Source organism: Plectropomus leopardus, chromosome 22, assembly GCF_026936395.1.
Source record: "Plectropomus leopardus strain MGB_pleo_1.0 chromosome 22, ASM2693639v1, whole genome shotgun sequence".
Lineage (NCBI taxonomy): Eukaryota > Metazoa > Chordata > Actinopteri > Perciformes > Serranidae > Plectropomus > Plectropomus leopardus.
This window is the reverse complement of record NC_142197.1, coordinates 23,860,950-23,873,490: the sequence shown is the minus strand read 5'-3', so window position 1 is coordinate 23,873,490 and position 12,541 is coordinate 23,860,950. Positions and strand designations below refer to the sequence as shown.

At 38.8% G+C, this 12,541-nt stretch overlaps 1 protein-coding gene across 1 annotated transcript; it reads left to right on the top strand.

The window, feature by feature from the left end:
* The first annotated feature begins 1,413 nt into the window (after window positions 1-1,413).
* Window positions 1,414-11,336, top strand: strap (serine/threonine kinase receptor associated protein). Its single transcript, XM_042511125.2, has 9 exons — window positions 1,414-1,866; window positions 2,888-3,023; window positions 4,055-4,136; window positions 4,280-4,352; window positions 4,934-5,033; window positions 6,144-6,281; window positions 7,194-7,330; window positions 7,936-8,085; window positions 10,620-11,336. Exons 1-9 carry the CDS (start codon window positions 1,755-1,757, stop codon window positions 10,679-10,681), a joined length of 990 nt encoding a protein of 329 aa, XP_042367059.1. The 5' UTR covers window positions 1,414-1,754; the 3' UTR covers window positions 10,682-11,336.
* Window positions 11,337-12,541: the final 1,205 nt, after the last annotated feature.

The window sequence follows — 12,541 nt, the reverse complement described above, 5'->3', positions numbered from 1 at the left end:
GATGATGAGTACAGGACGACTGCACAGACTCCTCTATCACCCGCAACAGCACGCGCAACACCTATTCGGTCTATTCTGCGGGCAGTTACGCACTCACCGGCCCCTAAACCTTTTTTTAAATATTGTTTCACACTCACACACACACACACACACACACAGAGAGAGAGAGAGAGGGAGAAATGAGAGAGAGAGAGAGAGAGAGACAGAGATTTTTAAAGAAATTTAAATATATTTAAACTCACTCGCTGTCAGGTGGAGGGAGCGGGCTGTTCCCTGTCCTCCTCCTCCTCAGGTGTGGATGCAAAGTTATCCAACATAGCCGGCACATTTTCTGTCCACGGTCCAATTTTGACATTTCAGTTTACTAACTTCAATTCGGTTAGTCACTAGCTAGTTTTGACGGCGGTAAGCAGTAAAAGTTAGCTGGTAATGCCGCGGCCGCACGCGAGCGACGTCAGTGACGTAGTGTCCGCGCTTTCAGTGATAACCTTACGTTGATGACCGACCAGGAGATTTAATTGAATGAAGGGTGAGTCTGAGTTCTCCATAATACATCCATGGATTCAATTCTTGAACTCAGATTTTCTGGTAGGGCTGTAGCCCAGCCAAGCCCCACCCTGCCGCCGTTTATGGTTTAGATTTATATTAGAAGTCGACGAAGAAAATATTATAAATTAAAATATATTAATATGTAAAAGACAAAAGCCACTTGGGTGAACTACCAAAGATTCAAACTTATTTTTTTAAGATGGTACAAACAACATTCATTCGCTCACTACTTCCCTTTGCCACGAGACTGCTCAAAATTAAATCAAAAGATATGATTGTACACCAAAGCATTTTCCTGTTTTTGCTGGTTGCAAGGTTGCAAGCTGCAAAGTGTTTGATTATACATTTAAAAATTGCAGAATAAATGCCTACTATAGACAAAATATACAGTATGAGCTATTTGCGATCAAACCAACAGCCAAATGTAGAACTGTGTGTGGCCTTCTCGACTTTCTTTGACGGATAAATGCAGTCATGAAAGCTTGTTAAAAAAGAAAAAAAAAATCACGTTTTGCAAAAAAAACACAAAACCCCTATAGATTGTGGCTTTTTTAAAATTCTGAAATAAAACCGATGGGATCTTTTTAAAAAATAGACAAGAGCAGCAAAAAAAAAAAAAATGTTACTGTGGAAAGAAGCAGGATTAAATAACATTTGAATACGTAGACAGAAATATGATTTTTATTATTATTATATGTAATATTTTATTTCTATTCTCTCACAATATCTTACTTATATATTTATTTATTGATTTAAGACTGTTTTTCATTCAATTAGTAGTCAGTTCGACTGCTACTTGAATGAAAAAGCGGCACTTTTATTGTGAAAAACATCACACCGGAAGTAGAATCTTTGTTGTGGCTCGCGGAACACCGGCTATATCATCTTTGCGATAGTTACGCCGCGTTGCACGTTGCTAGTTAGTTGCAATGCTGTAGCTATTAGCACGATAGCCATTCCTTCGCTGGGAGGGAGACCCCACGTTTAGTTCGACCACCCTTTGGAATTAATTCTCACTCATTCATAGTCCAACCAGAAACCGACTGTTGGCCAACGGAAATTACCCAAAAAACAGCTAGCTGACGTGTTGTCTTGTCATTCTGCTAGCCCGTTAGCCCACACCCCTAGCTAGTTAGCTTGCTCCCCGCTAGCGTTCTACCGTCTCCTCCCTCAGCGTGACCCGTCTCCTGCCCGGCCGGAGGACCATGGCGATGAGACAGACTCCGCTCACCTGCTCCGGTCACACCCGGCCCGTGGTGGACCTGGCCTTCAGCGGAATCACCCCCTACGGCTACTTCCTCATCAGCGCCTGCAAGGGTGAGAACAACGGACAGTTTATGGATATATTTTTAACGAGAAGTCGAAAAAAGGTAGACGTTAGACATTGGATGTGGTTCCAAGACATAGTTACCGTTAAATACAGGGTGATGACTACTTTACCTCACATCCTGAACATCCTTGAACATGTAAAATACAACAAAAAGAGGAGCTAAAAACATATCAACAACAAAGAAAGAAAAAAAGACATAATGAGTTCCATCCACAGCTTAGATTAATCAATGTACACTTACGCAAGAGGGTAATGATAAGTATCAGCTTATTAAATCGTACCCCTGTATTACATAATTAAACTGTTATCATACTTTAATATGATTGAAAGGCTTGTCATACATCTACCAAGGTACACATACACACACCTTTTTGTAAATATTTAAAATTCTGACCATAATATTACTTATTACACACAGGTATGAATAGACTCTTGTATATCTTATACAAACTTACAAAATTATTACCAGTAGTATCTATACATACATACACACACACACACACACACACACACATATATATACATATATATATATATATATATATATATATATATACACACACATGCACACATATACATACCTACATACACATATAAATATCTAAACACACACAAACACATACACATGACCTCATAAACCAATCAACTCCAAGTATTGACCAAGTATCTTAATGTCTTTCAATACATCTGATATACAGGAAAATATTCAAATGTAAAATATGGATGTACTCGCATAGTCAGGTTTATTTATACAAACAAACTGCATATTTACACATCACTACAGTATTATAGGGTTGGTGTAATGTCCATTCTGTCTGATTCATAGAACACCGTTGGACCTTCAATATTGCCACTGTTACAATGCTAATGTTACAAGTATTAATATAGTATTAACAGACACCTGCTGACTGCAGTATTTTCAGGTTTACTCACAGCTCTCATGTGCTGTTATACTGTCCTCAGATGCACAGTTAACATTTGTATCCTCCTTGCTTTTCCTTTTGTCAGATGGCAAGCCCATGTTGCGCCAGGGAGACACAGGGGACTGGATAGGAACGTTTCTGGGTCACAAAGGCGCTGTCTGGGGAGCCACTCTGAACACAGACGCCACCAAGGCCGCCACCGCCGCAGCTGACTTCACAGCGTGAGTAGACTGTCTGCTTCAGCACGAGGCTCACAGGCTCCTGCCCATCTGTGTGTCTTGAAACAAGATGTCTAAACTAATCCTTGGAAACGCCTTTCTCTCACTTACTACTTTTTAAAATTCATGTAAAGACAGAGTTTTGTGATCTGTTAGGATAAAACTTACTCTGGGGGTTAACTGGTGTTTGTCACCATGGTAACCTGTGCTGCACGGATGCTCTGGAGGAGATTAACTTCAGAGCATCAAAACACTTCAGCATCATTTGTAGCAACCAATCAGCTCCTTGGAAAAATGGACTGATCTTACATTTAAGACCTTCACTTTTTTTCCCCAAATTTTAATGTTATTTACAAATACAATTGGAAATCAGACAGCTCAGCAATAGTCGCACCCTATGCAGCCCATCAAGTTCTTTCAAAAAGCCAGCAAGCGAACTAGCGAGACACACAAAAAAAACAAAACAGAGCAAGCAAACAACAAAAGCAAAAATAGCAACAAGAGCACCTACAAAAAACAAACAAAACCACAAAACAAAAATAGATGGCTACACATTTAAAATCAAGATCCTGGCATGGATAAAGTAAAGAGTTCGCAATAAAGTGACAATAAAGTGAAGTAGATCAGTAGAATCACTTTGCCTACCATGATAATTATGTCCAAGATTGAAGAAAACAGGAAGTGTAATAGACCATATCAACAGACATTGGTTAATGAGTCTACTTGTACTTGTACTTTATTTTATTCTGGTTCATTTTATTTCCTTTTCTATTATGCAGGCACTTATGCTTAACCAAATAACCTAATTCTTCTTTTAGAATCAACACCAGATTAGGGTATCACATTGCTGAAACTGATGCTCGAATCTCCGACTTTTAAGGGGCAGCCTTACTTTTCATGCAACTTCATCCTATTTATTTGCATTTTTGAATTAATGAACAAACCCTGCTTTCAAAATCATCTGCAACATGAATACTGTTATTGGATCTCTACAAACTGTCATTAATGAAAAGATGTCCTGTGTGCTTTTTCAGAAAGGTGTGGGACGCAGTAAGTGGAGACGAGGTCCTCACACTGGCGCACAAACACATCGTCAAGACTGTCACCTTCACACAGGTCAGTGTGGCGTCTGGAAGAGCTGTTTAATGATCTTATCCTTTCTGCACGTATTCTGTAGACATTTATATGGATGTGATGATTTGATTTGGATGTTTCCGAAACTGATATTGTCTCCGGTTCTGCTCGGCCTCTCCTCACAGGACAGCAACTGCCTGCTGACTGGAGGAAACGACAAGCTGCTGCGGATCTATGATCTCAGCAACCCTGAAGCAGGTGAGCATGCATGTCCCAGAGGACACTAGGCAGGTTTCCACTACAGATTTGCTTAACTTTTAAGCAGAATTATCTTAAGGTCGATAAAACACAATTGCGAGATGACTGCGTTTCCACTGAGTGATGTTCTGCATTGCAATGGATGTTCAAAACAACAGCAGATTTATTTCTATTGCAGCCACCACACTAGCGTCATTATTTCCAATCCAAGGTGACATAGGCGTGTTATGAGAGCGATAATAGAAAGGCAAGCCCCTTATACGTGGGCTTCAGGCTGAGGTCGCATTTCAAAAGATCAGGTCTGATTTAGAACCACGTATGAAAGTGGCCCAAATCTGATTTGAAAAGGTCAGATTCAATGTGATTTGTTTCGTTTACACGGTCATTAAACAATCACATCTGGGACTGTAGAGGGGAAAAATCACATTCGAGCCACTTGGGCCCGCAGTGTGAACGCAGCTTTGGTAGCTTTGTGAATGATTAAAAAGACACACACAAAGTATTCCTAGTCAAATCCTGACATTTGAGTTTCTGTTTTTGTCCTCTAATGTAGCTGATTGTTGCATCTGTGTGCCTTTCAGCTCCTCAGGAGATCGCAGGTCACACCTCAGCCATAAAGAAAGCCCTGTGGTGCAACAACGACAAGCAGATCCTCTCTGCCGCCGAGGACAAAACCATCCGGTCAGTGACGCAGCTTCTCATAACAGTCTGTTTGCCAGCCTATAAAGCCCTATTCTGTACCTGGAAATGTTAAGTACCCCAGGGTTTTATGTTAGAAATGTAAAGTCTGGGTCCCCAAAATTAAGGAACTGAGGGATGCTAAATTGCATTTGTTGGACAATTTTCATAATGTACCTAATTCAAGGAAATGTACATAATCACATATACTGACAGTATTTCAGCAACCGCTTGGTTTATTTGGACATTATCAAGCTGGTTTGGGGGGTTCTTGGGGATGTTGAATCCATTTCTCAAATTGTAAAATTTTCAAACAAATTTTTTTTTAAACCAGATGTTTGCATATTTTAACTACGGTTGGACTGATTTTGATTCATATTTATTTTATTTAGACATTTTAGAGGGCACTAAGTTGACTGGAATAAATAGGTAACTTACTTTGTTTTATGTATTTGAAATAATTGAAATAACCTTAAATCAGTTAGATTTTGCACAATATTTATAAACACATGAAAATAACAATGCAGGAAGTTTTGTTGCAAAGTTTATAAATGTTGTTAAGAAAGAAAAGTACCATGGGCTGAGCCATTCATCAAGTCATTCCATATTGCAGTATTATAGAAATCTTTATATTTATTCATCCTTCTTGAATGTAACTTTCAGTGCATGTTTCAGGTACTTATGTAGACATTTCATGCAAGTTTTGATAATTGGTGCAACGGTTGTGGAGTGAGGTCTGTTTATGTGCTGAGCCACGCTAATTTTTGAAATTCATTGGTCAAGATGTCAAAAAGCATCATGTTATTTATTAAAACAAATTTAAAATGACAGAAAATGCAATTAGGTGGCTCTTGACTTTTGTTTATGTGCCAAACAAATTGCATACTAAATCACTGCTGCATTATCAGTCTAAAAAAACACTCAGAATTGGATCACTTTCCCTCGTCTACTTGTCGTAGTTTATCGTTGTTTGTGTGTCAGTGCCTGAATGTGACTCTGCTCTTTGCTGCCTCAGAGACGGTCATCTCTCTGCCAGCAAACAAAGATTAATGCCTCTGTGTGTGTGTGTGTGTGTGTGTGTGTGTGTGTGTGTGTGTGTGTGTGTGTGTCCAGCCTGTGGGACAGGAGCTCCATGGAGGAGGTGAAGACACTGACGTTCGACACTTCAGTGAGCAGCATGGAGTATGTGGCTGACGGAGAGATTCTTGTGATCACATACGGAAAGACGATCGCTTTCTACAACGCTCTGAGGTACTCTGCGCTGCCTCCATACACATCCTGGAAACTAACATCACGTCCACTGATGGGTATAGAATTCAAATGTGATATGTCAAATGGGATTCTGTTGACACTACATTTCTGAAATTAGTCAGTAAAGCCGTTACAGCCAGGTAATGTGAGTTGAGCTGAGTTTGGCTGAATGAATCAAATGCAGTCTAGGCTCAACTCCAGCGGTGAAATCAGCACGCACACACTACAAACAATAATTTAATAATTTGCTTTGCAAGATGGGCTGAAGCATTAATGAACACCAGCCAGCCACCACACAAGCCCTGCACTCATACAGCCTTTTGGATAATGATGGGTTTCATTCATACTCGTGCTGCAGCGGACAGGCTGCTCTCCTCTGCTGGAGACAGAATGTTTCACAACACAGCCGAGCACTCTGCTTTTCTATCTCCTTACGGCCCTGATTCCAAACACACGAAACCAGTTTCTGTTTATCCCTCCTAAATGTTATCCCAAACTGAGATAAGACAAGATTCCAGACTTTAATGACTCTGCTTAAGTTCCATTTAATATTGCAATCCAGTAGAAAAGGAAATCAGTGAATAGTGTGGCATACACCTGAGTAAAAGCCAAAATAATTTCCCCCTCTTTTTATACAGTAAAGAATTGATTTTGAATTTAGAATCAAATCTTCAAAACCCCAAATATTTGCAGCCCTAAAGGATACATTCAGCCAAGTGTTCTTTCTGGAAAGCTTTTTTTTTTTTTGGTAACGGTGACTTTGTAATGCGTTATTGTACATAATAAACCTCTTTCGTAAGTATAGAATGACAACACAGAGACAAAGAAATGGCAAAGATGTTGTAGTCATGTAGCTTCTCCACAGGGACACAGAGTCGGTATTACATCAGAGTGATTTTTGATATTTTCCAGTCTGGACCTGATAAAGACAGTGGAGGCCCCGGCTACCATCAACTCAGCCTCCCTTCACCCAGAGAAGGACTTCTTTGTCGCCGGTGGAGAAGACTTCAAGCTCTACAAGTTTGACTACAGCAGCAAGGAAGAGCTGGGTGAGCAGCAGAGAGATTTGTTTTTCTCCTGTTACACTGAAATTTAATGATAATAATATTACATTCTATGTGTAGGTGCCTTTCAAAACACTCAAGGCCACCTTACAAACAAGGCAGAGTTAAAAAACAACAATATAACAATAGATCAGTTAAATTTAAGAAGACAAATTTGCAGTGTATAAAATCATAAGTACAAAAGTCTAGTGTGACTGGAAAAGTGGTGGATAGGGATCAGACTGAATATGCTAGTTTAGTTAGTTAGTTTAAATGTGTTTCTAAGACAATTTAAGGTAACATCTCCAGGGTGTAAGGCTGAAAGTAGTTTATTGCATTTTTTTTAAAACAGACTTGTTCAATACACAATTTACAAAAGCCAAATTCTAAAGTAAGTGCTACATTTACACCCGATTTTGTGATAGATCGTTCAAAAATATAATACAAAGTTAACTTAAGAGATAAAAGGTGAAATATATGAAACATGGAAAAACAGGATGTCTGCATGTGAAGCATTTTTTCTGTCATAAAGGCTGAGAGAAACTACAACCAAACGTAGAGTCTCATGTTTAGTTCTTACATGTAACACTGTCTGTCCCTCCTGTCTGCAGAGTCCTATAAGGGTCACTTTGGTCCAGTGCACTGTGTCCGTTTCAGTCCGGACGGCGAGCTGTACGCCAGCGGCTCCGAGGATGGCACGCTGAGACTGTGGCAGACGGCTGTGGGGAAAACCTACGGCCTGTGGAAGTGTGTCCTCCCTGGTAACTGACTTTGAGCACTTGTTTATATAATCAAATCTTAAACAAGCTGTATGACATAAAACAAAATCTTCTCTTTCAGCAAACATTGACCACCAGTGCTATAAATACTGAAGCCGGTGCCAAATGCAGGTCCTCCAATTGCCACAAAATGCTGTTTAACATGCCACCTGAAATCCCTTTCTTTGGTAATACAAAGTCTGACTTGCTAGGACCAAATTTCCCATTATTTCCCATGATGCAACTCAACAGCATCTGGTGTTTTATGCCCACCATACACTTAAGATTTTGCAAAGACTGGGGACTATTTACAAGACTACTATGAGATTCCTTTTGAGATTATTTCTGATTCTGCTCCTGGTGGAAAATATTACACCACACTCCCTTTAAGAAATATGACATTTTAACAAATCCTTATGTGCTGCAAAGACACATAACTCTAGAATCACAAGACAAAACGTGCCATATGGCAACAGCATTCTTGTCAGTTCAGCATCAGTATAGTTCATAAAGATAAACTGTGTTTTGTTACATTTTGGATTTTGTCACTTGGACTTGCTACCAGCCTCTGTTGGTTAGCTGCACTGTTTTAGTGGATGGAGACTGTGATCATGAGAGAACCATTGCAGAGAATGTCCTTCAGAGCCGCTACGATAGAGCCTTCTTTGCATTTTTACACAGAATCAGACAACAGCTGCATCATACCGCTCCAGTGTTTTTCCAGTGATTTTGACCAAACGTCAAGACGAAAAAGACCACAAAATGACCTTCAGTTACTCACGCTGTGTTACCTCGATTTGTGAAGAAAACTTTGTTTTTCTTGCATAGCTGTAAGTTGAACTAAGAATCCAAAAAAGGTGAACATTCTTGATGAACTCAAAGTCAAAGGGGGCTGCTTTTAACATCAGCAAAACTATTAAAACATCTGTTTGCAAACTCTCACACAGCTTGTGCAGTATAATCAAAGTCACGTGTGCGCTCAGGCACACGACTCAGGCGTGCATGAGACCGTTTGTGCTGTTTTAAATCAAGCTGTTTTAGCCGAAACGCATGTGTCTGGGAAGCACTGAGCATACCACTGGATAAATGAGACTTGGATTAGACTGCGGGAGTTACGTGAGAGTTTGTAAACAGATGTTTTGACGTAGCTTTGCTGTTGTCATATGTGGTACACTGTGACTTCAGTGCATAAAGTATGGTCACCTTTTATTTTGGATTCTTCATTCACTGTGGACTCACACAAGAAAACCACTAATAGTCTTTACAAATATAACACATGGTGAGAAATTAATATCAAATGATATTTTGTGGGTGAAGTGTTCCTTTAAGACGGCTTGGACTGAGTTTTATAACCACCTTACACTAAACAATTAAAATCACCAGAGCTACTGCGTGATTTTATTCCAACATTGGAAATGTGTGTGAGGCAGTCAAATTGCTTAAAAAGTCGTATGGTTTATAGCCGGCATGAATTGGGACCTCCATTCTTGGTAGACACACGCTGTTCAAACTCCTTATTTCCAGTCTTTGTGTTTTGAATTTGTAGAGTAGAATTCCTCATGATGAATAAACTAATAGTCTTGTAGAATTAAAGCCCTTTTTGTGAAGCGGGTTTATTCAGTTTGCCTTCACAAGAGGGGCCACATGATGTCGATTTTTCCAGCTGCTCATGTCTGACGTCTGTACTGCCACATGTGCTTGCTAACATGAATGGAACATGTACCAATGAAAGCCACCAGCTTAACTGACTTCTATCATGTGGCATTTAAACTTGCTGGTTGCCACATGTTTATGCTTCCTCCACTCCACTTCCTCTGGAATATCTTTTTTTTTTAAACAATACATTTATTGAAGTTTCAACTTCACATCAAAACATGCAGATAAGTGTACAAATACACATCCCTTCACACAGTCACACACTCCCACAGACAAAGAAATAATAATAGCAATAACAAGAGGAAGAATAAACTACACGTCAACCGAAATACATAAATTAATTAATTTTATTTTAAAAAGTAATAAAATATAAAATAATGATATATTAAATAGTATAGTCAGTAATATAACAAAAATTTAAGTTATACAATAAAATGAGATAAAATAAATTTTAAAAAAGGCAGGATCAGTACTTTTCAGCCATCCATGTAACATCTCCCTGTCAGTCAGCGATACATGTCTCATTAGCCAAGATAGACATACATATGTCCCAAACACAAACAAATTCTTTCTGTTACTTATGGAATTTCTGGTTCCAAAACACGAAGAGCGGCAAGGCTTTAAAAGGTCCACTCAGAAAGTTTAGGTTAAAAAAATGTTGTGGAAACTGTGATGGAATCCTCCCATCAGCAGCTACTTTAAATGGCTTTGCTTTTTTCCCCTACAGCGGCAGTCAAGTCTGTTTTCTTTGCATAGTCCAGTTTCACCAATCACAAATTTGCTGCAGTGGGGCTTTACACACCCTCACTCCAGATCAGGAAAAACTTCAATTTGGTTTTAAGTATCAGTCTGATTTTTTTTCTATCTTGCTTGCTCCTCAGAGGACCTGGGGGCTGAGAACTCTGAGCAGCTGTACACTTCGCCCCCGGAGATCAAGGCCTGAAGAGCGAGCAGCACTATTTGGAAATAGGATGAGAAGAGAGAAAGATGGGAAGGAAACGAGCGGAGGGGTGTTCCAGCCTTCTATCTGGCCCCAGCAAGGAGCAGAGTCCAGAGCATCTCCATCCATCAGGGACTGATGTGGATATTATGACTGCCCTGTCTGTCATAGACAAACCCAATACACACACACACACACACACACACACTGATTTCCTGCAGTCACGTGGACAGTATGGGCTGCAGAGTAAAGCAGTAGAGCTGTGAGCATCAGCTCATCGCTGCCTGCTTTCTCTCTGATCAGCCCACATCTGTCTGCCTTATTTTAACCCCCCAACCCCGAAAATCACATGACGCTAAGATCAGTTTTGGTTTCTAAATGAAATCGTTATTGAGCTGGACCTAGGCTTTTGTTTTCAGTTCATCGTTTCCAGAATACTGCGGTAGTTGCACAGTTTGTGCACTAAGTTAACGCGTTTTCATTTCTTCTGCTGTTGTACTGGTTGAGTATATAAAGAAAATATTGTTTTGTGACAAAGCAGAAAGGGAAGAAATGTCACTGGGCTTTTTTTCCATTTTGGTTTTCTGTCTTCATTTGTGTCCAGTGATGAAATAAACAAACACATTACTTTATTTGTAAGTAATGCATAAAGAGCAAACTGGGTTTGGTGTTTTTAATTCTTTTCTTTTGTTTCAGATGTTCCAAATGAGGATTAAGAACGTCAGGTTGTTATTTTACAACCCCAAATCCAAGAAAGCTGGGACGCTGTGTAAAATGTAAATAAAAACAGAATGCAATAATTTTCAAGTCCTTTTTGAACTAGATTCATATACAGTACAAAGACAAGACATTTGATGGTCAAACTGATAAACTGAATTGTTGTTTTTTAGATATAAAAATACACTTATACCCCTTAAACACCAAAATTGGCACATGTATGCTGGTTTTTCAAATTGGTGAAAAGTTTAGACATTCCATATTGGTTTTCAGCCTCATCCCTAACATTTCTCTGGATTCTCTGAAGATCTTGATAGTGTGGATTGAAGATTCTTTGCAGCTGTGTATTGAGAAAGGTTTTTCTTATACTGTTGGGCTACACTGTGAAATCTGACAAGTTGATTTTACTGTTAAAAAAATATCTACTGATTGCCTTGGAAAATGTAAGATGAATATTAGTTTTAATTTATGTGAATTTTATATCTAATCGTTAAGTTTACTTAAATTTTACTTATATTTACTTGATTTTGTTAAGTTGTTGCAACTTAAAAAGTTTAAATCAATCTAAAAAGTTGCTAAAAGTTTTAGCAACTTCAGTAAACCAACTTTCCAATGCTAAAATAAATATCGTTCTGTGGACACTTTTCCCTGTTTTAGGATATTTTTCTAATAATCTTTTAATCTTCCCCTCTTTTTAAAAACTAATTTTTAGGTAATTCTCTGCCCTCCCTTAGTAATTTCTTGCAATTTGTGGCACATTTCTTGTTGATCAATGACATTTTCATGTCTTAAAAAAGAAAATAAACTTATATGCACAAGGTTAAATGTTAAATATCTTGTATTTGTACTACATTCAATTGATTACAAGCCAAAAGTGATTTGCAAATCTTGCATCCTGCTTTCATTTATTTTTACAATGTGGCAACTTTTTTGTGCAAATGTATTTATTTTATTTACAAAATTTGCAATAACAAACTATGTAACAAACTAAAAGAAAACAAACATTAAAGTAATAACGTCATGCTGTCTCGTGCTATTAAATTGCACGTGCTGTTTATAACTCGCGACGTGCGATTCATTTTCAATAGTTGCATGTTTGTTCAACCAATGACGAAGGGCTTCCTAACAGCGTGTGACCAATGGGAA

What these genes read in the sequence shown, in the direction of transcription:
- strap (XM_042511125.2), top strand. Translation starts at nt 1,755, where the DNA reads ATGGCGATGAGACAGACTCCGCTCACCTGCTCCGGTCACACCCGGCCC. An exon ending in GCCGCAGCTGACTTCACAGC is followed by an intron (nt 3,024 to 4,054) that starts GTGAGTAGACTG and finishes GTGCTTTTTCAG; the next exon opens with AAAGGTGTGGGACGCAGTAA. An exon ending in GTGGAAGTGTGTCCTCCCTG is followed by an intron (nt 8,086 to 10,619) that starts GTAACTGACTTT and finishes CTTGCTCCTCAG; the next exon opens with AGGACCTGGGGGCTGAGAAC.